Source organism: Lepidochelys kempii, chromosome 11, assembly GCF_965140285.1.
Source record: "Lepidochelys kempii isolate rLepKem1 chromosome 11, rLepKem1.hap1, whole genome shotgun sequence".
In the NCBI taxonomy this organism is placed as follows: Eukaryota; Metazoa; Chordata; order Testudines; family Cheloniidae; genus Lepidochelys; species Lepidochelys kempii.
In genome coordinates this window covers 73,955,181-73,982,762 of record NC_136390.1, presented here as the reverse complement: position 1 = coordinate 73,982,762, position 27,582 = coordinate 73,955,181, and the positions used below count along the sequence as shown (strand labels likewise).

Genomic DNA, 27,582 nt, shown 5'->3' with positions numbered 1-27,582 from the left:
GTAGGAGGTCATATACAAATATTCACTAAATTCACAGATGAGTGCCTATAAATATATGCCTTTATGACATTAAGGGAAAATAACCTGCTCTACATGGCTAATAAACTATTTATCAATTCTTTTGACTTTTCCTTTTTACAAAAATAGAATACAAGTGATCAGCCTGACAGCCTTAAAAATGGAAGTCCTCTGCTCATGAAATAGGTACAAATAAGAATAGCGGCAGTGCTAGCAGTTCTATGTGACTTATCAGGAACACCTCTTGGAAAGAGAACAGCTCAGTTTCACTAGCCACTTAATAATTTGGATGTCCACAAGGATACCAAATAATGTCAGTTATGGTGCTGGTTTTATTATGTGGACACTTTTCTATTAGAAAAGCGACAGACCACCACCACATTTCAGAGGCCATTAAAAAGCCATCAGAGTATACTAACTTTTTAGTCACTGGGGAGTAGCCTGTTACCATAATGGCAGTAGACAGTACTACCTGAGACTGGTCATGGATGCCGAGTGGAGGTTAAATAACTTGGTAAAGCCCAGGAGTCTGAGCACTAAATAGTATAGTGGGACCCTAGATGGAGGAAAGGCCATTGAAAGGCAGAAGAGTTAAATCATGATTAAGGGTACGATTCTGTCACAGATTCTGTGATGGTCTCAGACCTTCGCAACTTCTGCAATGGCCGGGCTGGAGCAGCCGTCAGCCCTGGGGGTGCTGGATCAACCCCTGCTGCAGGAGCTGTGGCGGGGCTGGAGCAGCTGCTGCAGTCAGTCCTGGGGAAACTGGAGCAGCGACCCCCAGTGAGCCCTCCCCCTAGGGTATTTTTAGTAAAAGTTAAGGACAGGTCATGGGCTTCTGTGAATTTTTGTTTATTGCCCGCAACCTGGCTCTGACTTTTACTAAAAATACCTGTGACAGATCCTTCTCCATAATCATGATTTAACCAACAGCCACAAATTGGAGGGACATCTCTGTACTTTCTCCCATGAGAACTATTATGGCAGAACAAAGGCAAAGGGATCCACATGGGACGTTGGGTGGTTAAGACCCCTGGGCCAGAAGGCACAACAAATTATACAGGGGAAGAGGCTCCGGCCTTTAAAAGTGCAGGCTGTAGTTATGATGGTGCTGTACCAATCCTTTGGGAAGTACAGTGCCTGATGTTTGCACCAAGGAAAAGAAGGACCCAAACCTTCATAAACGAATCAGCAGAATAGGAATACTGAATGCAAGGAATATGTATGAAGGGAAGCTTGACACTGTGATCAAAGAATTGGAAAGTTGTAAGACAGAAATATGTGCCTCTGACAGGAATGTCAGAGCTGCATTGGAAGGGTAGGGTCCTTTCATTACAATGGATGCATGGAACCAAGAAAATTGAGTTGTGTGCATCTTTTCCAACATGACATCAAAGTCTATACTTGGATATAATTCAGTCAGCGATAGAATCATTACAATTCACCTTTGAGCAAAGCCAGACAATCAATATGTCAAGAATACAGGCTTGTGTCCTACAATGGTGGCTGACAACACAACAGAGGAGTTTTATGAACAACTTGAAAAGACACTAAAACATCAAATATAAATCCTTGTAATTGGGAAATTGAGAAACTTGGAGCAGCAAGCTCTAAAAGTAAAGGGAAGCAATGGAAAGTGTTCACAAAATTAGATAAGAAGGCATTTAGTTGATTTCTGCTGTTCTGATCACCTACTCATTACAAACACCATCTTCACCAAACATCCTAGATGTTTACCCACACAGAGGTCACCTGACTGTATGACAAAGAACCAAATCGACTATGTAATGATACAGCAAAGCTGGAGATCAAGTGTCCAAATGGACAAAGACTTTCCAGAGTGGAGACTGTGGGTCAGACCATCAGTTGTTAGCCTCAAACAAAATGATGCAGAGTGAATGAGAATGGGTTGGAGACAGAAGAACGTCGGAAAATAATATACAGGATCTGACCAGATAAGATTCAAAGGCAGACTAAATGTGATGAGCGAATATAAGATCAAAATGTATGGAGCCTGAGAATTATGAAAAGTGGTAATTCAAAAGAAAATGTCTGACTGCTGTGAACATATACCAAACAGTTTTCCCTGTATTGAAACATAATAAGAGATCATGATGGCAGAGTCCTCACTGAAGGTGATATTAAACACAGATGGAGAGATTACTGTGACATTCTGTATGCCTCACCAGAGCTACTCCACAATACAGGATGACCAAAAAAAGAGAGTCTGACGCCAACAGTCCTGCAAGAGGAAGTGCTGCATGCTATTATGAAAATGAAACCTGGGAAAGCACCAGGGGTAGATAACGTGCATGCAGAGTTGTTAAAAGTGATTGGTGAACACATTACTGATCTTATGTGGAAAATTTATAATGATGTATGGGTGACTAGAAATTGGCCAGAGGACTGGACAAGGGAAATTTTTCTGCCCAAAGAAGGGAGATATAACAGAGTGTAGTAATTATTGTGCAATCTCCCTGATATTGCACACAAGCAAAGTTCTGCTCTGTGTAATCCCAGAATCACATGAAACAAAGGACACAAGCACAACCACCACCATCACAAGCTGTTTTCAAAGTGGGACGCATGACCAGATCATGAAGATCTACCACATCACTGAAAAATGCAGCAAGTACAATCACTCATTGATCATGTCTTCATTAACATGAATCATAACATAAAAAGCTTTGATATCATCCACCTAACTGTCTTTGGAAAATACGGGCATATGTGGAGATTCCAAAGTATCTCACTGTATTCATCGCAAGCCTCTACACCAACAGACCATGGACGAACAACAGCAGGCAACAGTGAGTGGTTTTCCACCGCGCAGGGTGTGAGACAATCGTATCTTGTCCCCAACCTTTTTAACAAATATGCAGAATTTATTATGAGAGAAGTCTTAGAAGATTTTGACAATGTGGAAGCAACTGGGATTTCCACTGGTGGACATCTCTTAACCAACCTCAGATATGCTGATGACATGACTTTCTTTGCTACAACCACAAATTCAAGGCAACAAATGTTGCAGCCTATAAAAAAAAACTAAACAAAACTGAGTAATATGGACTATTCCTGAATGTGACAAAAACAAAAGGCATGGAAGCTGACATGACTAACAAAAACAGGAAGGATGCAGACATCACACTTGACAGACAAACTGTAGAGGCAGAAAATGAATTGATTTGGCATCCTATATTATATATCCCACCAAGGAGGCTGTTCCAAAGACATTGGAAGATGACTAGGGATGGCTCGCTCACTACAGCATCCCTTAAGAAATTGAAAAAAACTATGGCATCTGGAAATGTACGAAGATGCATCTGGTGAAAAGCATAATTGTTTCCATAGTAATTTATGGATGTGAATCACGTGAAGTTAATGCTGCTGACAGGAAGAAAACTGAAGCTTTTGAAATGTGGTGCCTGCAAAGACTCTCCTGGACAAAGTAAAAAGATGAATGCCTATGTTAGAAATATTCTTGGAAAGAAGCAGACTCTGATGTCAGAAATCAATGGACAAACTTATGTACTTTGGTCACATGAGGCACAGAGATGGAAATAACCTTGAGAGTTATGGTGGAAGATCATAATCATAAGAGAGGACCAGGAAGGAGATAGACAGCTGGTGTGTGGCACATCACTGGACGGTTAACTGTTGAGTGCTCAAAGTTAGTAATGGATTATGAAGGATTCCAAAACTTCTGCTATGATTTCACCAATATTCGGACATGAATAAATGGATTTACTTAACTTGGCTGTAATTGAAATGACCACGCCAAGAGAAGGCATGATCCCTAGCCAATGAACAAATCCTCTGAGCAAACCAACGATTTCAAAGTCAACTCTCTTCAACAAGGAAGAGCGCATTTTTAATTAAGGTCTACTAACTACACACACCAAGTTTAGAAGTCTTAAAAGAAAGTAATATTTTTACTCATCGAAATATGTCTAAAATATTCCCTACCAGTGTTTTCCCTTTAGATGTGAAAAATAGAAAAACGGTCAGATTCTCATGGTATGTTCTAGAACAATTGATTCTTTGATTTAGAACACTGAGGAAATGAAAATTTCAGCCTAGAAGATTGCTTGAGAAACATTGTAATTAAAAAAAATGGAGATTTTAGAATGCAAGGGCCATCTTTTTCTTAACCACGGCACTGCTACCATGATGTAAATAATGCTGAAAGGACTGTGTAAAAGAAGAAAATGCTTGTTTTAAAAGCCTGATGGATTCTTCACTTACTCTGATTTTCTGTTTTGTTTTGGGGCAGGGGCTTAGGGAGATAATGTCATCATATTATATATTGCACTGGTAAATTTAGGAAATAAATAATAATGGCTATAAAGAAAGGAATTTCCTTTGGAATCATTATTCTCTGAGAATACACATTGTACCAAATCAACACTTGGTCTCTTCCTGTGCTTAAAATTCTAAGTCTTTGTGGTCATGGCAATTGCTTGTCTCCATTGACTGGTCACCTTGTATATAAATTAATTCTATGGACTCTCTTGTATGCACAAAGTAGTACACACTAGTAGAAAAAGTAAACATGTGTGTCAAAGAATGTAGGTAAAAAGTATAGCTTTATTTGAGGAACAATATGAGATTATACAATTGAAATTTTCATGACAATGTGTACACAGAAGGCACAAAAGTTACAGTTACACATGCAATTTCCTGACTTGTAAATGTTTACCTGTCTCTCTGCCATAATATCTTCTGTCCCACCATTAAAACAACACTTTTGTGTATTTCATTTAGTGCTAATGGAAGTGCCAGTCTGACAGCACCTGAAAGCAAAGTCCTCAGTGTATCCAAAACCAGATACAGTGCAGCATGGACAGTGGCTGTGCAAGCTTCCTGATACTATGCTACCGAAGTGCCTGAATCCTGACCTGGAGAGCCCAGCTGTATGAAAGATAGGATAAGAGAGGCAATGTCCATTCAGTCCTCTGGTAAGCCCACCAATAAATATATCAGTTAGTGCTAACTGTGGTGGGTTTTTTAGGATAAACCCCTGTGTCCTAAAACTAGACAGACTCCTCAATCATGTCACTTAGGCTACTGATTAAAATGTAAACGGCAACAGCTTTGGGTCACTACCAACCAAGTTTGGATTGGAACTGGAAACTGAAAAGTGGAAAGTTCAGCACCAAGTCCTTCATAGACAAAATCTCAACAAAATTTCCACTGGAGTTAGTGGAAAGACTGATTTCATGGAGAGCTGGATCGGGCCCCAAGTCCCCATTCAAATTCCTATTATTCTTATGGTTTGGTTGTTTGTGTTTAGTGAAGTAGATTAGTGAGGACTACAAATGTTGTTACATGGCTCACAAAGCGCGTTTAAGTGGATAATCCATCTCCTTAATGTATCCATTTACCATCACTTTACAGATACGAACATTTCTCTCTGCAGCAAGTCCTCAGCAGCCACAGGAGCCATCAGTAGAGAACAGCCTTTAACTTGCTTTCTTGAACTGCTTTCAGATGTCAAGTTTTAGCAATTTGTGAAGTTTCACGATAGTTGTGAAAGACAGTTTTCTATATTTCCATATGGTGTGAAGCCTTCATAAGGCTGAGTTTATCTTCTCTAAACATGTTTGGGTTTTCTCATTACTCTGTGTATGCAGTGATCTTGCTTTTCTGATAAGCAGAACTCCTTAACTGTACCCATTCTACTTTCCCACCACAAATATTATTTCTTTCAGATTCTAGCCCTCTATGTAACGGGGGAATAGTCCCGCTATTGTGGGGAACTTTCCTGGCTTCTGCACTACCCCGGTGAAGTGGGCTAGTGAAAGGATCTGAATCCTCGCTCCCACTTCCTTTACCCAGAGGCCTCCCTGCCCTTGAGGACTCCTCTTCCACTCTCCTGTCTGGCAGAGTCCTTGTGACCCCAACAAGGCTGGGCCCAGGATTCCTGAGGGGCTCGACCCCCAACCCTGCTGTGGTTACCTAGGACAGGGGCTAGGGAGTCCCCACTCCAGGGTACTCTCTCTGCACTGGGCACTTCTTTGACCCACTGACCATTACATACAATTTAAAGCAAATGCAAGTTATTTAATCAACAATTAATTTTAAAAAGAGTAAGGAAAAATGGGAAAGGTTAAAGGAAACACATCACCCGGCTCTGTGGCATGGAACATCACAAACAGTGTCTCTGGAATGTCAGGGCCGTTCACAGTCTGTTCCTTGTAAGTCCCAGGCCTCCTTCTCAGGCCCTGGCTGTGCTGCAGGGATACTGTGGGTTGGACACTTGCTCTGGTGTTGGCCACATGCTCTCAGGCTCCAAGTGGTAGGACCCTTCTTCCCAGTGTCACCCCTGCCCTATCGGGGTTACGATCCAAGCATGGCCTGCAGAGCCTCTTGGCTGAGGCGTCTCCCTGTGCTGGGCCTGCTGCCCAGGGTCCCCCTCACTCTCCCCAGCTGCTCACCACACCCGGCTCCACCACTCTGTCTCTGCACTGCTGCTGCTGCTCTGCCTCCAGCTCCCTGAGCTGCTTCTTTGGCCCCTCTGCCTCTGGTTGCTACAGCTCTGCTCCCAGGACAGGTCTGCTCTGCAGGCTGCTTCTGTGACTCTGCTCCCAGCACTGACCTGCTTCCTGGGCTGCTTTTCTGGCCCGTCTGGCTCTGGTTGCTGCAGTTCTCCTCCCAGGGCAAGTCTGCTCTCTCTGGGCTGTGCCTCTGGCTTTGGGGCTGCAGCTCTGCTCCCAAGACAGGATCTGTTCTCTCTGGGCTGCTTTTCTGGTCCCTCTGGATCTGGCCCAGCTCTGCTCCCCAGCTCAGCTCAGGCCCCTGCTTTCTCCTTAGCTTGGCCCCACTCTGTCTGACCCAGGCAAATCCAGCTCACACGGAGGACAGGACCTCCCTAGCCTCCTGACTCCCTGATTAGCCTGCCCGCCCTGTCATTCAGGCTGACCTGGAGCTTTGGCCTTTCCCCATTGTTCCTGGGGACTGTTAGTCTCAGGGTCCTGATTTCCCATAGACCCTTCCCCTTTTAGTACTGGGAGCTAGCCAACCAAAACACCCCCACTGAATGTTACTAAGGGGGCAACAGTTCCCTTACATCTAGTTTTCATGACCTTTGTATTGACTGGACTTATGCAGAGACCAATTCTTCCAGAGAGCTGAGATGAAATACTTTAAAAGCAATCAACTGCTGCCACTGTTTTGCATTAAAGCAACAATTGTCAGCTTGGGTGGGAGGAAGGAAGGGGTCATGAATATATCCAGGAGGTTTCACAACCACATTCCTTTCCTTTATGGCTAGAACGGAGGATGGGCCTGAGACTCTTAGGCTCTAACATGGAGGCTCTAACATGGAGTCATGTTCTGGAAAAGGTTGAGTGTTGAGACTTAAAGGGGCACTGTCAATTTTAAAATTAAAAGAAAAAATATCACACTTCTATAATACTTTTTTAAACCAACTCTTGTTAAAAACAACACCTAAAATTACTATAAAGTGATTTATTACAGACAAAAAGGTCTCTTTCCCTTCCCAGTTTGTTCAGGCTGTATTTTTAACAGCATTTTGTGTATAGTCCATGTCACTGTTTTCTTTTAGTGTCAGTCATTTTTTCCCTGTTTTGTGAAAGTCTTTCACACAGCAATAGCAGATAGAAAAACATTTGACAGAAAATGGAAAATGTGATTGCCAAACTGCAGAAATTGGCAGGAGGGGGCTCAGGGTCTGAAAGCATTTTAACTACTTTTTGAAATGAGTAGAACTCAAGTTAACATGTCCTTTTAAATATTTACAGAACTATTTGCTGTAATTTATAGTAATGGAGCTGTATATATTTCTTTTAAAAGACATGGTATCCTCCAAATTTTCAAGTTATAAAAAGCTACTTAAGAAATCTATTCAAAATGTATTTAATTCTCTAGGTATATCCGTATACACCTATATAATATTTACTATGGTTAATGTTTAGCCATTCAGTATCTACTGGCACTGAAATTACTCACCAGCTACAAGGGCAATAGTGCAAAGCTATTTTAAGTTACATTACTTGCCAAGACAAACATGTAATGCAATATCTATTATTTATGTACTACTGTACACTGTGCTTTGCAGTATCCAAAATATGCTAAGCAAAGTTCTTGCCTGCAAAGGCTTGTAGTAATCTAAGGCAGGGGTGGCCAACCTGAGCCTGAGAAGGAGCCAGAATTTACCAATGTACATTGCCAAAGAGTCACAGTAATACATCAGCATCCCCCCATCACTTCCCCATCCCTCCCACCCACCAGCAGCCCCACCGATCAACGCCTCTCCCTCCCTTCCCACACCTCCCGATCAGCTGTTTCACAGTGTGCAGGAGGCTCTGGGGGGAGGGGGCAGGAGCAAGGTCACCGCCAGCTCAAGGGAGGGGGCAGGGCCTGTGGCAGAGCCAGGGGTTGAGCAGTGAGCACCCCCCCAGCACAATGGAAAGTTGGCACCTGTAGCTCCAGCCCCGGAGTCAGTGCCTATAGAAGGAGCCGCATATTAACTTCTGAAGAGCCGCATGTGGCTCCGGAGCCACAGGCTGGCCACCTCGATCTAATGCATAACTAGACAAAATACAGCAGAGAGGCATGTGAATATTATTGCCCATATACCCAAAGAGACATATAAGCAGTAAGTACACACATGCATTCACTGACTAATATGCCTGTCATTTAATTTAATGGAAAAGCACAGGAGAGCTAAATTCATAAATTCTAGATACTTATGTCACAAATATAGTACAGGAAAGCAGAAGTGCTTCCCCCCGCCCCCCCAAGATAGTGTCATAACACACCCACAGGATACAACAGAATGAATAATACTGGAGACCCTGATAGTTTTTGGGGAATTCATGACCAGCAGGGAGGACTTAATCCAGCCCATCGTTATTCTCAGGACTGCCACAGCTCAGTAGTTATTACTTACAGAAAATAACATTATATGAAATACTAAAATGTACTTCTGAATCTATAGCTAACTTGAAAACTGAAAAGAAAACCTCAAAAGTAGATTCAAAGCCATGATTATCTCCTCCCTGCACAGAAAGATATGCAACATAATTTCATGGATTTCTGCCTGTCCATATTACAAGCTTTATAATATTTAAACTTTTTTGTCCATTCAAAATGAGTGTTTTTCCCTAAGATATTTCAAAGGCTTCACTGCCTGAGTAAATCCATGTTTAGTTATTTTTAAAAAGTGTATTTTTTACCTGCATCTGGCATAACAGTCAAAAATAAAACAAAACTAATTAGTTACCCAGCCTTCTAGAACAGAAGAAGGTATTTTCAGTCTATTATATTATATTTTTACTGAAAACTTCCTATCTACATAATTACATAATCAATCAAATAAGTGCTTTTTCTATCAATCCATAGGATGTGCCACCATAATGTTTAATATGTACAGAGTTTTTCTGGTAATATTTCTGAACTTCCTGCAATAGACTGCTAGTGTTTGCTTTAAATACTGAATCCTATTAGTAGTTGTTGATCCTGCAGGCAAACGGTTAAATGGGCTTTGCTGATCTATCCAGACAGGCAACTTGTTGCCCCACTAGGATATAAGGGAGGTGGGAGTGGCTCCTTGGGGAAAAGGATCTAGGATATCTTTATTTGTCCCCTAGTTTTTGAAACTACAGTTCATGTTGCCAATTTAACTGAAAGCTGAGACTCATGTAATATGAATCCAGGAGCTGGGGCTTTCAGAAAATCACCAAATATCGCAAGATTGGTGATAAAATTGCAATAGGTGACAGTGCTTGTGTTCTCGGTCAACAAAAGCCAAACCCCAAGGAAGAAGCAAATCTGGAATCCACAGAGTGTGTCTATGGGGCAGGTTAGGAATGGTATCTGCTCTAGTTTCCACTAATACAGTGGTTCTCAATCAAGAGTCCGAGGCTCCCTGGAGGGACTGGGAGCAGGTTTTAGGGGGACCGCCAAGCAGGGCCAGCATTAGACCCACTGGGGCCCGGGACAGAAAGCTGAAGCCCTCCCACATGGGGTTAAAGCCCAGGCCCTGAGTCCCGCTACCCAAGGGCTGAAGCCGAAGCCTGAGCAATGTAGCTTTGCAGGGGCTCCTGTGGCATGCTACTGCTTGCTAACTCCTAACTCCCGCCCTTTTTATATGCAGAAAACCAGTTATTGTGGCTTTTATATGCAGAAAACCAGTTATTGTGACACAGGTGGGCCCTGGAGTTTTTATAGCATGTTTGGCCGAGGCGGGGGGGGAGGGAGGAGGGGCTCAGAAAGAACAAGGTTGAGAACCCCTGCACTAATAGAACCTAAAAGTCAGGAAAAAACAAATTTAAGTGTGAACATGCAACCCTTTCTTCCTGTTTCTGGTCTCTTCAAACCCTCCACCTCTGTGCAGTTAGAAACATAACACCCAAGCTGAAGGTTGGAAAAACAGACCTTTCATCTAATTTCAACATATTTTGTAAAACATACAAATCTAGCACTTTTTCCAGGATTGACTAGAGATACCCTGCAGACCAAAGTCCAACCTTCTACAAGAGTCGACTTCGTAATTCTGAATTCCCAAGTGGAGTGGTGAGAAAATGTTGTGTTTGTGGGAATAAACAGGAAATAGGCAGGGCTAACTCTTAATTGGTCCCATACAGAAGGATTAATTTAACACATGCATGTGGTCCAATTTGAGGAGACCTTTTACCTCAGCAGAACACAATCCAGAGTGATATCAAAATCTTCCCATTCCGTATTGATCCAATGTTCGTCTTTGTCTCTCTAAGTTATGTGAGTGAGCCTAATAAGTTTGGGCATGGCCAGCCTTCCTTCTTCCAAAAACTAATATAGCATTTTCATTTTCAAGGCCCATGTTGTATTACATTGACTGAAACATTTCTTTTGTCTCATGGATATAAGAATAGGAAGAGTCTGAATGATGAAGATCCTCTGCAAAAACATTATTTGCATTCATATTATCTTGCAAATCCACGAAAGAGACAATTGCTAAATGTGTCTGTTAAGATGAATTAAGAAGTGATAAAATTAACACCAAAAGTGGGAGGGCAAGGCAGGTGATGCGAATGAGCAGGTATCTCATGCTTTGCTTGCTTCAGTGAAATGGAGAAGATGTTAAGGCCAAAAGTCACTATTATGATCATCTTGTCTGATCTCCTGCAATAACATATATCCAGTTCAATGACTTGTGGCTGAACTACTTGCCTATCTTTTAGAAAGACGTCTTGGTTTAATGAGTACAAGTGATGGAGAAATCAACACATGCTTTAGTAATCTGCTCCAAAGGTTAATAATCTTTTCTGATAATAACCTTTGCCTTATTTTGACTTGAAACATCACACGCACCAAGGTGGCCTGTCAGCGTTTGATTGTGGGATCTTTCATACCCTCTGTGAAGAACCATTCTGCTATACCAACACCACACTTAAAGAAAAGTTTCCACAAGGCCCAATGGAGATTTGAATTGAGGACCCTAATTTAGAAAGCCAATGCTCTAACCTCCAAAGCTATGGAACAATTTAAGGATCTCTGAACTAGCTTGCTGAGGTTTTACTCTAACGTTAAACATGTTGAAACTAGAAACTTCTACAATACCTTAACCTCTCGAATAACATGATACTATAAAACACAGGGTCTATCTCCATTTTGAGCTGGAGGTGTAAATTCCATCTCAAGTGGACATACCCACAGATTGAGCTAGCGTGCTAAACACACAGAGAAGCCACAGTGGTGCAAGTGGTGGGAAGGGCTAGCTAACCAAATTCATGCTTAGCATCTTGGACAGGTACAAATTCAGGATGGCTAGCCTCCGCCCCCCACCCCATAGCCACTCTCTCTCTTTAGCGTACTAGCTCAATCAGAGCTAGCGTAGGTATGTCCACTCAAACTGGAATTTACACTTCTAGCTCACAGTGCAGACATACTCATAGCCAACACTGCTAACTTCTGCTCAGAACTCCGATCTGTCATGCCATGAATCAGATACGTCTACAGTGCAAAAGGTTCAATCACTAGAGCAAATAGGAGGGGTCATAAAGGGAATCCCTACCTGGCATTGATTGGTACTTTGTTTGGCTTTGTTTTTCAGAAAACACTTAATTTTGAAGGACTTTGAGAGACTGCTGGCTTGCAATAATCTACACACAAATCCCATGCTAGCTTTCTCCACAGTAACTCCTGCAGTACTTCTAAAGTGAGCAGGGAAGTCATTCCTCTCCCATACATCTTTGAAACTATATCTGTTTACAAAGCACTTGCTGATATTTCCTCAACACGCTCATACTTCAAGGTCTGCACTTATCCTGCCTCCAGCTACAAATGTCATATAATTAGCAGCAATATACCTGACTAGAACTTTCATTATGCAGCTAAAGATATAGTCATGCCCACAAGCACGCACACACACACAGCAAACCCTGCCTTACACACTACAAGTTTAACAGAACTCTCTTGCAAACGCTGAGCATCTGATTTTCAAATCAAAACTGATTTCCTCTGAAAAAAGGAAGGGCACTAGCCCTTCAAATCAGGGCTATTTCTATGCCAAGTTTTACCTTTCAGCTCACAGCTTGCTTCCCTGTCCTGGCTGCAAGGTTATTTGTTTGCTTTATTTAAAAAAAAAAAATGGGATGAGCATTCCCCCTCATATTTCCTATGCTCCAAAACAGGTCAACAACAATAAAAATAAATTGCGACCATCACTGCTATCTTTGGCTGTGTGTTTCATTCAAGCTCTTGAATGAAAACTCATATAACCTTAATGGTGGTTGGAATAAATACAGCTGCCAGTTTTCCAAGGTTAATTCAGCCAGTCATTTTATTAAATATCAATTATTTTTAAATGTAGGTTGAATTATTAACAATGCAATAAAAACGTGCCAAAACTGCAAACAATGATTATGACAATAGTATAGTTTGGTTTAAAGGGACTAGCTTGTTCAATCCGTGATCAATTTTTCTTTATCATGTAGACTTTTATTGAAGTCATAAACATAAATTTTATACAAATTCGATGATGCACTTTTCCAAGATACATTCAACATGTACATTAATTGTGGAGGTTCCATGTGATATGTTGTTGTTTTTAAGATTATTATTAACGGCCTTATAATTAGGTTACTAGCAGGAATGTCTCCTCACTTGACAACCACCATACCTTTCGTACAGTTCAGAATGAGCAGCATTTTTCATGCTCAGAAACCCAGAGTGCAATTTAAGTCCGTGTTGAAAGTCAGTACTGTGGTACTGACCGTACCATTATTTAACATGTATATTGTGGTAACACCCAAAGGCAACTAACACCCAGATTAGGCCCTACTGTGCCAGACACTGTACATACACATGGTAAATGACAGTCCCTGCCCTAAAGAGATTAAGTTCTTAACACCACACACATGCATGCACACTGCTGATGATCCACACAATAGCTGGCACTAAATCTTCAGTTTAAGTATTACTGCTGACAACTTAAGTCAATTATGTTACAATGGACAGTAATTAACTTAGGTCTATTCTGCTGTTTAGAAAGTCTGTAAATATAATATAGTACTTAACCTTTAAAAAGAAAGGATATGTGTGAAAAAGTTATAAGATTCAGGGTGCAATCACTTTTTAATGTTACACCAACACTATGTACCCTGTGCAATTCTAACCCCCCCCCTTTGAGAGCAAAGCACATTCGCAATTCTGAAAACTGATGTTACCATAGCAATACTCTGTTACTCTGAATATTTATATAATGTTTAACATTTTCACTGTGCAACAGCCATCTTCCAAACTGTACCTCCTACTTCCATTTGTTATGTTAGCTTTCATTCTGTTTGACAGAACAGTTTAAAACATTAGGGCAGAGGTTAACGTGCACTTAATATTGAAAGTCACACCTCTCTCTCTCTCTCACTCACACACACACACACACACACACCTTCCCACAAACCCTGCATGTGCTTTTGTGCTACTCTGGAGAAGATAACATCCAGGGGACTGCTTTATAACTTGCAGATGTGCAATGGACAACTTGTGCACTCGATTCTAACACCAAATTTCTCACATTAATCAAATTAATTAATGCTCCCCTATTCGGCACTCCTTACTCAGGCTAAGTTTCCTCTGCAGTTAATAGAGAATATGATCCACATAAAGTAGCTCTGGAATTCAGTTAACAATTTTTGACAACATGTCCTCTTCTCTTTTGTGGCATTTTAAAGGAATATGAGATCTGGCCCCATAAAATCCTGTGAACCCTACTGAAGACTGACTTTGCTAGAGGAGTAGAACTGTACTGTACTGACTAAAATGCTCTTTCGGTTAACAAACAGGAATGTTCACAAGATGAATTTATAATCTGGTACATTACCTACAACGACAAAGTATGACTACAGTTAATACTGGTAAAATATTTAAATTACATCATACTGCAAAGAAATTGAAGTCAGTATTCCTACTGAAGCTGTGTCAGGAAATCTCAGAAATCATAACTGATATTCCAACAATCCCATTCTGGATCAGAAACTTGGGTGTATTTTCACTGATGTCCACAGAACTGCACGTGTGGCTCTCAGCAGAGATAGGCCCCTTATGTGCATTATAATATAGATTTTAATGTCATTAACATTGAATAGCTTTAAACACTAGATGAGAGCACTACTAACCTAACCTGTGGCTTGATACTAACTGCTACCAAACATTGTTCCACATTTATATTACTGAAATGTTCACAGACCATTATAAAAACACCATATTTGTGCCCTGCCTCAAAGAGTTTATAAGCCATAGGAAAATAAACTGCAATGACTACCCCGAATATAGACTCTAATATCTCAATCACAAATGTTTACATTCAAACCCAATCCTTCGTTTGACTTTCCTACTGAATGCTACAAATATTGGCTATATAAAGCATCCATCAGGTGAGATTGATTTTGGAATCATATCACATACAAAATATTTTCCCTCAATCTAAAACTTATGGTCACTAACTTTTAAGTGCACTTTTACATTTAGATATTAGGCAGAACAGTAACATTGGTTTCCTACAAGTTCTATTCTCAATAGCCATTTTGTCAATAAAAGGGGCTCGGTTTCTTTATTTAGGCCAAGATTTTTCAAAAATGAAATCCTAACTGCAGGCTCCTAAATTCACACTTAGGCCTCTAAATAAGTGGGTTGATGGGAGTAGTTGGGCAGTTCAGCACTTTTGAAAGTCAGGCCACTTATTTAGGTGCTCAATAAGGACCTACGAGACTGGAACCTAAATTTAATCTCTCATTGTTAAAATGTTGGTACTTGGTTCTCTGTATTAAACCTATAGATATGATTCTCTAAACAGGGGTTACCAGTCCCACTGCTTCTCCACCTTTCAAACAAGTTCATCTGCATTTAGAGCATTTTTTTAAAATTAGTATTTCTACCCACTGCTCACAGCTGTGTTTCAATCACTTACTTTTATATGTTCATGTAGCTGAGCCTCATGCTGACGGGAAAGTTGCTCATGCTGCCTCTGGAACTCAGCTATAAGGATTTGTCTCTGAATTTGTTGTTTTTGTTTGAGAGCCAGGAGTTCCTGCTGGAGTTGCTGTTCTCGGAGTGTAGGTTCCGTCACTGGCATGGAAAACTGGTGGTCCAAGCGGAGATCCATGGGGACCGAAGTTGGTGCAACTTGCAAGGGCAGTGCTGTGTTCACATCAACTGCAAAATGGAAAAAAAAAAAAAAAGAAGTCAACCTATTTCCCATTCAATAGTGAATTTAGCTTTGGCTTTTAGAAGACATTCTAGGAACCACAATACCTGATTCAAGAACACCATCTCTCTTATATTTCATATTGTAAAAGGACACACAATCTAGGTTTGACAATTTATTCACTCCCTGAGATGGTAGCTTGTTTTAAAAGCAAAACATGCCCTCTCTCTTTTGGAAAAAACCTGTGTTATCCAAAAACAAGTATAGCAAGGAATATGATGTATGGTGTTTTCAACAAATTGCACATGAGCTCTCTTGATCTCATTGCAAGTTTGCACCAACGAAAGTTTCCCAAATAAACTGGGTTAATAATGCTTTTAGCCAAAAGCAAGCCAGTAAGTGGGACACTGGGCTTTAGGAAAACTTGGTAAAATAGAAGTGTACACCTCAACTGCTTTATGCAGTGTAATTCTAGCCATGTCAGTGTGGATATTAGAGAGACAAGGTGGGTCAGGTAATATCTTTTATTAGACCAACTTCTGTTGGAGAGAGAGCCAAGCTTTTGAGCCACACAGAGCTCTTCTTCCGGTCTGGGAAAGGAGGTACTCCCAGCCTCACAGCAAACTGCAAGGTGGAACAGATTGTTAGCATAAGTAATTAGCACATTTATTGTAAGGCGGGGTTCTCAACCTCTCTCTTTCTGAGGCCCCCCAAACATGTTATAAAAACTCCACGGTCCACCTGTGCCACAATAACTTGTTTTCTGAATATAAAAGAGAGGGCCGGCACTAGGGGGTAGCAAGCAGGCAATTATCCAGAGGCCCATACCACAAGGGACACCATAAGAACGGCCATACTGGGTCAAACCAAAGGTCCATCCAGCCCAGTATCCTGTCTACCGACAGTGGCCAATGCCAGGTGCCCCAGAGGGAGTGAACCTAATGGATAACGATCACGTGATCTCTCGCCTGCCATCCATCTCCACCCTCTGACAGAGGCTAGGGATACCATTCATAGAATCACAGAATATCAGGGTTGGAAGGGACCTCAGGCGATTATCTAGTCCAACCCCCTGCTCAAAGCAGGGCCAATCCCCAATTAAATCACCCAACAGATTTTTACCCCATATCCCTAAATACCCCCCTCAAGGATTGAACTAACAACCTGGGTTTAGCAGGGCCAATGCTCAAACCACTGAGCTATCCCTCCGCGCATTCCTTATCCATCCTGGCTAATAGCCATTCATGGACTTAACCTCCATGAATTTATCCAGTTCTCTTTTAAACCCTGTTATAGTCCTAGCCTTCACAACCTCCTCAGGCAAGGAGTTCAACAGGTTGATTGAGCACTGAGTGAAGAACAACTTCCTTTTATTTGTTTTAAACCTGCTGCCCATTAATTTCATTTGGTGGCCCCTAGTTCTTATATTATAGGAACAAGTAAATAACATTTCCTTATTCACTTTCTCCACACCACTCATGTTTTTATATACCTCTATCATATCCCCCCTTAGTCTCCTCTTTTCCAAGCTGAAAAGTCCTAGCCTCTTTAATCTCTCCTCATATGGGACCCGTTCCAAACCCCTAATCATTTTAGCTGCCCTTTTCTGAACCTTTTCCAATGTCAGTATATCCTTTTTGAGACGAGGGGACCACATTTGTACGCAGTATTCAAGATGTGGGCGTACCATGGATTTATATAAGGGCAATAAGATATTCTCCGTCTTATTCTCTATGCCTTTTTTAATGATTCCTAACATTCCGTTTGCTTTTTTGACTGCCGCTGTGCACTGCATGGACGTCTTCAGAGAACTGTCCACGATGACTCCAAGATCTTTCTCCTGATTAGTTGTAGATAAATTAGCCCCCATCATATTGTATGTATAATTGGGATTATTTTTTCCAGTGTGCATTACTTTACATTTATCCATATTAAATTTCATTTGCCATTTTGTTGCCCAATCACTTAGTTTTGTGAGATCTTTTTGAAGTTCTTCACAGTCTGCTTTGGACTTAACTATCTTGAGCAGTTTAGTATCATCTGCAAACTTTGCCACCTCACTGTTTACCCCTTTCTCCAGATCATTTATGAATAAGTTGAATAGGATTGGTCCTAGGACTGACCCTTGGGGAACACCACTAGTTTCCTACCCCTCCCCGTTCTGAAAATTTACCATTTATTCCTTTGTTCCCTGTCTTTTAACCAGTTCTCAAACCATGAAAGGATCTTCCCTCTTCTCCCATGACAACTTAATTTACATAAGAGCCTTTGGTGAGGGACCTTGTCAAAGGCTTTCTGGAAATCTAATTACACTATGTCCACTGGATCCCCCTTGCCCACATGTTTGTTGACCGCCTCAAAGAACTCTAATAGATTAGTAAGACATGATTTCCCTTTACAGAAACCATGTTGACTTTTGCGCAACAACTTATGTTCTTCTGTGTGTCTGACAATTTTATTCTTTACTATTGTTTCAACTAATTTACCCGGTACTGATGTTAGACTTACTGGTCTATAATTGCCAGGATCACCTCTAGAGCCCTTCATAAATATTGGCATTACATTAGCTATCTTCCAGTCATTGGGTACAGTAGCGGATTTAAAGGACAGGTTACAAACCAGCTAATAGTTCCGCAATTTCACATTTGAGTTCTTTCAGAACTCTTGGGTGAATGCCATCTGGTCCCGGTAACTTGTTACTGTTAAATTTATCAATTAATTCCAAAACAGCCTCTAATGACACTTCAATCTGTGACAATCCCTCAGATTTGCCACCTACAAAAGATGGCTCAGGTTTGGGAATCTCCCTAACGTCCTCAGACCTGAAGACTGAAGCAAAGAATTCATTTAGTTTCTCTGCGATGACTTTATTGTCTTTAAGTGCTCCTTTTGTATCCAGGGGCCCCACTGGTTGTTTAGTAGGCTTCCTGCTTTTGATGTACTTAAACATTTTGTTATTACCTTCTGAGGTTTTGGGTAGCTGTTCTTCAAACTCCTTTTTAGCTTTTCTTATTAAATTTTTACATTTAATTTGGCAGTGTTTATGCTCCTTTCTATTTACCTCACTAGGATATGACTTCCATTTTTCAAAATGTGCCTTTTTATCTCTCACTGCTTCGTTTAATGGTTGTTAAGCCACGGTGGCTCTTTAATTCTTTTACTGTGTTTTTTTAATTTGGAGTATACATTTAAGGTGAGCCTCTATTATAGTGTCTTTGAAAAGTGACCATGCAGCTTGCAGGGATTTCACTCTAGTCACTGTACTTTTTAATTTCTGTTTAATTAACCGCCTCATTTTTGCATAGTTCTCCTTTCTGAAATTAAATGCCACAGTGTTGGGCTGTTGAGGTGTTCTTCCCACCACAGGAATGTTAAATGTTATTATACTATGGTCACTATTTCCAAGCGGTCCCGTTATAGTTACCTCTTGGACCAGATCCTGCACTCCACTCAGGGCTAGATTGAGAGGTGCCTCTCCCCTTGTGGGTTCCTGTACCAGCTGCTCCAAGAAGTAGTCATGTAAAGTATCGAGAAATTTTGTCTCTGCATTTCATCCTGAGGTGACATGTACCCAGTCAGTATGGGGATAATTGAAATCCTCCACTATTATTGAGTTCTTTATTTTGATAGCCTCTCTAATCTCCCTTAGCATTTCATCGTCACTATCACTGTCCTGGTCAGGTGGTCGATAATAGATTCCTAGTGTTATATTCTTATTAGAGCATGGAATTACTACCCATAGAGATTCTATGGAACATTTGGATTCATTTAAGTTTACTTCATTTGATTCTACATTTTCTTTCACATATAGTGCCACTCTACCCGCCCTGCACGACCTGTTCTGTCCTTCTGATATATTTTGTACCCCGGAATGATTCTCCCCCATTGATTGTCCTCACTCCACCAGGTTTCTGTGATGCCTATTATATCAATATCCTCCTTTAACACGAGGCACTCTCGTTCACCCATCTTATTATTTAGACTTCTAGCATTTGTGTACAAGCACTTTAAAAACTTGTCACTGTTTATTTGTCTGCCCTTTTCTGATGTGTCATATTCTTTCTGTGAATGTTTCTCGTCTGATCTGGCCCATACTTTATCCTCTTCCATCCTCTCCTCCTGACTAAAACCTAGAGAATCTCTATCAATAGACTCTCTTCTAATAGAAGTCTCTGTCCAATCCACTTGCGCCTCTGCAGCAATCGGCTTTCCCCCATCCCTTGGTTTAAAAACTGCTCTGCAACCTTTTTAATGTGAAGTGCCAGCAGTCTGGATCCACTTTGGTTTAGGTGGAGCCCATCCTTCCTGTATAGGTTCCTGCTATCCCAAAAGTTTCCCCTGTTCCTAATAAATCTAAACCCCTCCTCTCTACACCATCGTCTCATCCACGCATTGCGACTCTGAAGCTCTGCCTGCCCAGCTGGCCCTGTGCGTGGAACTGGAAGCATTTCTGAGAAGCTAAGTTGCTCAGACTTCTGCTTCAGCCCCAGGTAGCAGGGCTCAGGGCCCCAGGCTTCAGCCCCATGCAGTGGGACTTGGGCTTTCTGCCCTGGGCCCCAGCAAGTCTATCACTGGCCCTGCTTGGCGGACCCTCTGAAACCTGCTCACGGCCCCCAGGGGGCCCCTGACCCCTGGTTGAGAACCACTGTTGTAAGGGACCACCTAAGGTACTATGATCACTCCAGAGCTGACCTATCAGTCCTCATCCTCAAAGGAAACCTGAACACTTTCAAAAAAGGAGCCCGGGAACTTAAATGCATTACTCTGCTAGACACTAAAAATCATGAACTGAACAGAGACACTCCCGGAAGGGCGTTTCAGTGCAGGAGGGGGCACAGGGCTGGGATATGGGGATGGGGTACAGGAAGAGATCAGAGGTGCAGCACTTACCTCTAGCGGCTCCCCAGAAGCATCAACATGTCCCTCCGGCTCCTAGGTGCAAGGACAGCGGCTAGGTGGCTCTGTGCAGTGCACTCTGCCTCCTCCCACTGGCGTCAACCCCCACAGCTCCCATTGGCCGCAATTCCCGACCAATGGAAGCTGCAGAGCTGGTGTTCGGGCAGCCCATGGAGCCCATCTGGCCATGCCTACGCCTAGGAGCCAAGGGACATGTTGTCGTTTCTGGGAAGTGCGGAGCCGGGTAGGGAGCCTGTCAGCCCCACCAACCGGACTTTCAATGGTCCAGTCAGCGGTGCTATCTGGAGCCACCAGGGTCCCTTTTCGACTGGGCATTCCAGTCGAAAACCTGATACCTGGTAATCCTAAAGAGGACCCACAGTTTAACAACATCATAGGAGCTGCACACTAAGTGAGAAACTCATATTAATCTAGGGAGACCTAGTACACAGAGTACTAACTGAAGACCTGATGTCAATTCCTGACTTCCACTGTTCTGATGGGTGATGCTGCCTAAGTAACTTTCTTCCCAATGCCTCAGTTTCCCCATCCACAAAAGGAGATGATATTGACCTTTTTAAAGATCTAAAGATAAGAGCTCGGTAGGGTATTAATATTATTACATACTTAATGCAAAACCGCTAAATTAAATCTATTTTATGGGATATAGTTGTGGCCAAAAATTTACAGGGAAATGGGAAAAATTCAAATGTCAGGTGAAGATCACAGATGTCCAAAGAACACTCCCTTTCCATGGGGGAAAAACCGTAGTGTAACAGAGAAGCACTAAATACAGTTCAGTGTACTAGCAGTTAATGCAGGGGTTCTAAAACAGATGGATACCTAGGAAAGCCACATCATACCCCTTTGTACAGCGTAGCATCTGTTGGGAGACGAGCCTTTGAATAATCAGGATCCAGGAATAAAGAGGGTATAAAAATGTACTTGAATACTTGGCATATTAAAGAATTAGTGATTTGGCTACTCAGAGCATGTCACTGAGAACTGGGAACTTTTCATAAAGAAGCAAACATGGCAGGTGTTTAGTGAAAACACTGCAGTAACATTGATCTCAATATATTTCCACTGTTTTTCCTTTTACAACCACAACCATCCACCATCATCTAAATATTCAAAATTGCAACCAAAATTCCAATTCTGTACCGAATATTACAGCTGTTTATATTTGCTGTATTTTTGATGTTTTGCTACATAAGAAAACTCAGTATCTCCTCTGATATGTTTATATTTATATGAAAACCTATATGTGTTAAAAAAAATCTTTAAAATATATGTAAATTTAACCTTACAAAAAATCCTTAGTCCTCTTCAGAACGATTTACTAAGTTTATTTACAATTAGAACATGCAACATCTTGGAAAATACTTCTGCTAACAAAACGTTTGTCAAATTATCGAAGTATAAAAATGTGGTCTTTGGGTAAATTTTCAATAATGTTTCTGCTTAGAACTACAAACATTTCAGGCTATCGTTTTTGATGAGACATACAGTGGTCTCATATAAGCCATTTTAACCTATTATAGGGTTTCAGTGGTACATGAGAAATTTCCTATACATGTAATGGGGAAATGCTGCAGCTGGGGGTGCAGCCATGGGGGGCGCACAGCCATGGGGAGAGCGCAGCCCCCACTCTGGAGCTAGCTGCAGCTGCGGGACAGGGATGTATGGCCCTGGCTGCAGCCATGGCGGGGGGGTGCCTAGCCCTGGCTGCAAGACCAGGATGCGTGGCCCCGGTGAAAGCTGCAGGGCCGGGGTGCACAGCCCCTGCTGCAGCCCTCGTCACACCCAGCCGCAGCCAGGGGGTGGGGCGCATGGCCCTGGGCATGCACTGGCCTGGCACAAGCCACAGGGCAGCGGCTGCAGGGTCCTGGTTCCAGCCCCAGCTGCAAGGCAGGGGGGCACAGTCTCGCCTCCAGCCCCATCTCCAGCCCCTGACAGCTGAAGCTGAAGAAGTCACGTAGGTCCGGTAGAATCACAGAATCTGCCCTCCGTGACTAAATCGTAGCCTTAACAATGTTCAATAAAGGAACAGAGATGCGTATAGTAGGTCACCATCTTGTAAATTTCTTCACATGAATTTTTTTCTCTGCCTGAGAAGCAGTCACTTCTCTGACTGAACTAGCTCAAGAAGGGATAAGAGAAATCAGTTGAAATGACTCAAAGGTTCTTTGATAGCAAATTTTACTCATGTGGACTGCAATATTTGACTGCTTATATGTCCTCTATAGAAAATAAACAGGGCTTTGTTTTTGCCCACATAACTGTGTTTGGGTCAGAAACTATTTGACAGAATCTGATGAGAACTGAGGCATGAAGCTAAATCTCCCCCAAGCAGCAAAGAATTAGGACAAACTAAAAGATGGATAACATCATGATTTACATAGAAGGGCAAATTGTTCTGAGAAACAAATTGGGGTGCGGGTCTATAAAGCACTTTGTCTAGGGAAAAATAAATCATTCCATCGTACATAAAACGGCCAGCTTGCTAACCATTCTAACTGAGATGCTGGCCACCAGAAAGATAACTAATGGTCATACAATACAAGGAAACGTCAACTAACATCTAAAATGAAAGCTTTCATTTTATGCAAGATTAAACTCATTCTACTTTAAGACTGGTTGCTTCATTATGGGTTTTATATCAGTCACTTCCCTATGGAAGTGAGACATGGCTGCAAAACAAGTTGACTTTGATGTGTCCTTAAATGTCACCTGCAAATATCTATCAAATATAAATACTAAGTTCGGGTTTTGTTCTAAATGCCCCACCGAGCAGTGGTAAGGGGAGTATTCTGTACACAAATCATCTTTTAAAATGTACTCTTCAGGGGTGAAAGTAACGTAGAGGACTTACCAGTACAGAGGCCCGACTCCTGGCCCCCAGAAGGGGCGGGGCCTTGGGCGGAAGGGGCAGGGCTGGGGGTCGGCTTACCCCAGCCAGCCCATCCACGCTGCCTGGCCCGGGCCGCTCGGGGCAGGGCCGCCAGCGGGAGGGGGCAAAAGGCACAGCGACGTTAAAGCGCTGCCGCACCGGCACTTTTACATTGGCTACATATGTGCCAATACTGGCGGCCACTTCTTACAGGTACGCCATACCAGCCTACTTGCACCCTGGTACTCTTCCTATCTCCCTCTCCGCACTGGTCTGGTCATATCCAACAGGATGGATGGCCAGCTCTCACTCCAAAGCTGTATTAGGCCATCAACATAACAAATACCCTGAAAATACCATTCACAAATATCCTTCATCATCAAATAGGGGTGATTTTATTGGGCCTTCCATGGGCTTAATGTTCTTCAATGTTTTTATCCATTATCTGGAAGTAAATATAAAACCACTACTGAAAGAAAATATTGAAGGAACGGCAAATAATGAGGAGGCTAAAACAGTCATTCATGGTGATGTGGATTACTTGGTAAGCTAAGGCCATTCACACAAAATACATTTTAATACAGCCAAGTGCAAGGTCAGACAGCTAGGAACGAAGAATCCAGGCCACATCTACAGAATGGGGAACTGTATCCTGGAAAACAGTCACTCAGAAAAGGATGTAGAGGTCATAGTGGACAAGCAATGCGAAGTTGTGGCAAAAAGGGCTAACACAAGCCCTGGATGTATAAAAAGGGGATCAGTGAACAGGAACAGAGAGGTGATTTTTAACTCTGTATATGGCATTGGTGAGACCATTACTAGAATGCTGTGCACACTTCTGGTGTTCACATTTAAAAAGGATGTTGAAAAATTGGAGCAGGTGCAGAAAAAAGCCACAAACACAATTTGAGGGCTGTCTTACAGTGAGAAACTTAGGACGTGTCTACAAGGTGGGGTAATATGCTTTTGGGGGTGGGGGTGTAATACCAACAGTGCACTAACAAGTTGTGCATTAATTGGCTCATGTAGAACCTGCTCGTAACACAGTGAAGGTTGCCTAGAGAGCAGTAGGGAACTTTCAGGAAACACCAACAGGGTCTACACAGACCAATTAGCATACAACATGCTAGTGTGCTTTAGATACCACATGCCTGTGGGGTGCATCATCCCACTTGTTAGAAATGTCCTTTGAGTGCTCAATTTGTTCAGCTTCTCAAAAAGGTGATCAAGAGCTGACTTGAATTACAGTGCATAGGAACCATCACAGAGATGAAATACTGGGTAAAAGCTTTTTCATCGAGCAGAGACAGACATGGGAAACAATGGCTGGAAGCCAAAGCCAGACAAATTCAAATTCGAAATAAGGCACAAATGTTTAACGGTGAGGGTGATTAGCCACTGGAATAAACTACCAAGGGAAGTGGTGGAGTCTTCAATTTTTGTGTCTTCAGATCAAAACTGGACACCTTTCTGGAATGTATGCTTTAGTTAAACACAAATGATTGAGTTAATTACAGGGATAAATGGTTGAAATTTTATGGCCTGTGTAATATAGGACATCAGACAGTAGATGATCTACTGATCCCTTCAACCCTTAAACAAAACAAATCTATGAACTGTTCTGGAGCCTGGTTCTGTCAGCCCACCTAAAACTGAGACCTCTAGGACCGAGTTCCCAGGTAGTTATTGACTTCTCAGCCCCCTATAAATAAGGGAAAGGAAACTGCAGCTACCGCTGAAGATTGGTTCTGGACCTTCTCCTATATGATGATTTTATGGACCCTGACTTTGCACATAATCAGGTAAATTGGAGGAAAATAGTGCTTATGATCTGAGAAGGTTTCCGTCTCCTTGTCCAGTTAAAAAAAATGTGATCATGTATTTAAAAAACTGTACTGTAATGCAAATGTACAAGCTGACAGCATTAATGTTGCATGGATAGCCTTAACTTTGACATTTCTTGATTTGTGATAGCTACACAGACAGTGCTAAAGTGCTGTCTTTTACATGATGTGCTGCTTTCAATGGGGCACCCCTGAAGGAATGAATGGAACACAATTTTTTTTTTTTTTTTAAGAGAAGATGATTGTTTCCAGGAATTTTTAGTCTTGCATTTAAAGGTGGGACATGGAGGAATAGTGGACAGGTTTAGGAAGAGATTCCTGTGTATAGGTGAGCTGCATGGAAAAAGGTCTACAGATGACAACTAAAGCAGAATATGAAGGGGGTGGAAGCTGTGGCTTAGGCTGAGGTGCTCCACTGCCAGAACTGTCTTAGACATTTGTCAAAAGCAAAGCTTTGTCTGGAAAAGCAAACTCTTATCCACCCCGTCAAAAACAGCACACTCTGCAAGGGAGCAGAGACTATTTTGGGGGTACAGTGATTCCTCACTTAAATTCCTCAGTTAATGCTGTTTTGTTGTTACGCTGCTGGTCAATTAGGTTATGTTGCTGATCAACATGCTAGTTTAAAGTTGCGCAATTCTCTCTTATAACGTCGTTTGGCAGCCGCCTGCTTTGTCTACTGCTTGCAGGAAGAGCAGCCTGTTGGAGCTGGCTGGGAGGGGTTTGGAACCAGGGTGGGCTGGCAGCCCCTCATCAGATCCCTGTTCCCCTAAGTTCCTTGTGCCGCAGACTACCAGCAGCCTATCAAGCCAGCAGTTCAGCTGTCCCTGCCACGTGCTGCTCCTGCTCTCTGCCTTGGAGCTACTCCCCGGAGTCTCCTGCTTGCTGTGCAGGGGTGGGAAGGGAACAGGGGGGATAACGTCAGGGTGTCCCCCCTTTCCCCCCCTCCTTCTGCACCCCACTTACCCCATATAGAGCAGGGTGGGGACACGACAGGGCTCAGGACGGAGGGAGCTTCTGCAGCAGCTTCTGTCTCAACTTGTTGATCTACTTAAAAAGGCAGTGTACTTAGAGTGGGGTCAGTGTACTTAAAGGGGCAATGCGCACCTCTCTCACACACACACACACTGTGTATGTCTCTGTCTGCCCTCCCTCCATTCATGCTGCCTTGCAGAGTATGAGACTACATTAACAACAATGGGTTAACCCTTGAGGGCTCAGTTGACTGCTAGTTCATCATTTAGCAGTAAGGCATTCCTGGGAAATATCCCACCCTCTGACTTCACCACTCAACCAAGCTTCCCAATCATCATCTCTGAGTACCAATATTAAATTATTTAAAACTTATACTGTGTACACACACACACACACACACACACAGTCTTTTGTCTGGTGAAAAAAATTTCCCTGGAACCTATTCCCCCCTTATTTACATTAATTCTTATGGGGAAATTGGATTCGCTTAACGTTGTTTCGCTTAAAGTCACATTTTTCAGGAACATAACTACAATGTTAAGCGAGGAGTTACTGTATGTTTAGAAGTGGAAACCATTGAAATGGAAAGTAAATTACGGTATGAAAACTAAGACAGGGAAGACAGACAGACTTACTCACACTATGGACTTGTGCAGTCTATCTGGGAAGAGAGGTATGCTGGATTTTTTTTGTATGCAAAGTTTTCAATTTGCCTAAATTTTACCAGTGACAGTAGCAGGTCAAAAAAGTGTTTCACATAAGCTGATATCCAAACTATACACAGGAACAGAGATGACATGACTGACACCATCAGTGAAATGCAGCCACGTCCAAGGTGGAATGTAGCAATTGTTTACCACACAAAAATGTAGTTTAGCAGATGAAGTTACTTGTATTAAAGAGAGAGAGAGATTCTCCAGATGGAAGTATTGAGGGAATTTACATGAGCAAAAGGTAATTATCTAGCCCAAGCACTACAGACTCAGAAGAGTGTTCTACCTAATGAATCACCAACACCACTTTCTGCAGCACCTAGTTGTTCCTAGAGGTTTCCCATATAAGAACATAAGAATGGCCATACTGGGTCAGACCAAAGGTCCATCTAGCCCAGTATCCTGTCTTCCCACAGTGGCCAATGCCAGGTGCCCCAGAGGGAATGAACAGAACAGGTAATCATCAAGTGACCCATCCCATTGCCCATTCCCAGCTTCTGGCAAACATAGGCTAGGGACACCATCCCTGCCCATCCTGGCTAATAGCTATTGATGGACCTCTCCTCCATGAATTTATCTAGTTTTTTTTTAACT

At 42.2% G+C, this 27,582-nt stretch overlaps 1 protein-coding gene across 11 annotated transcripts in view; it reads right to left on the bottom strand.

Annotated features, from left to right (window-relative positions):
- HDAC4 (histone deacetylase 4) overlaps positions 1 to 27,582 on the bottom strand; it is a 468,350-nt gene that overhangs the window by 207,193 nt on the left and 233,575 nt on the right. For all 11 annotated transcript variants that reach the window (XM_073306829.2, XM_073306834.2, XM_073306828.2 and 8 more), the window contains one exon: positions 15,431 to 15,675. In XM_073306829.2, the coding sequence (XP_073162930.1) occupies positions 15,431 to 15,675 (245 nt within the window). The remainder of the gene's footprint in view (positions 1 to 15,430; positions 15,676 to 27,582) is intronic.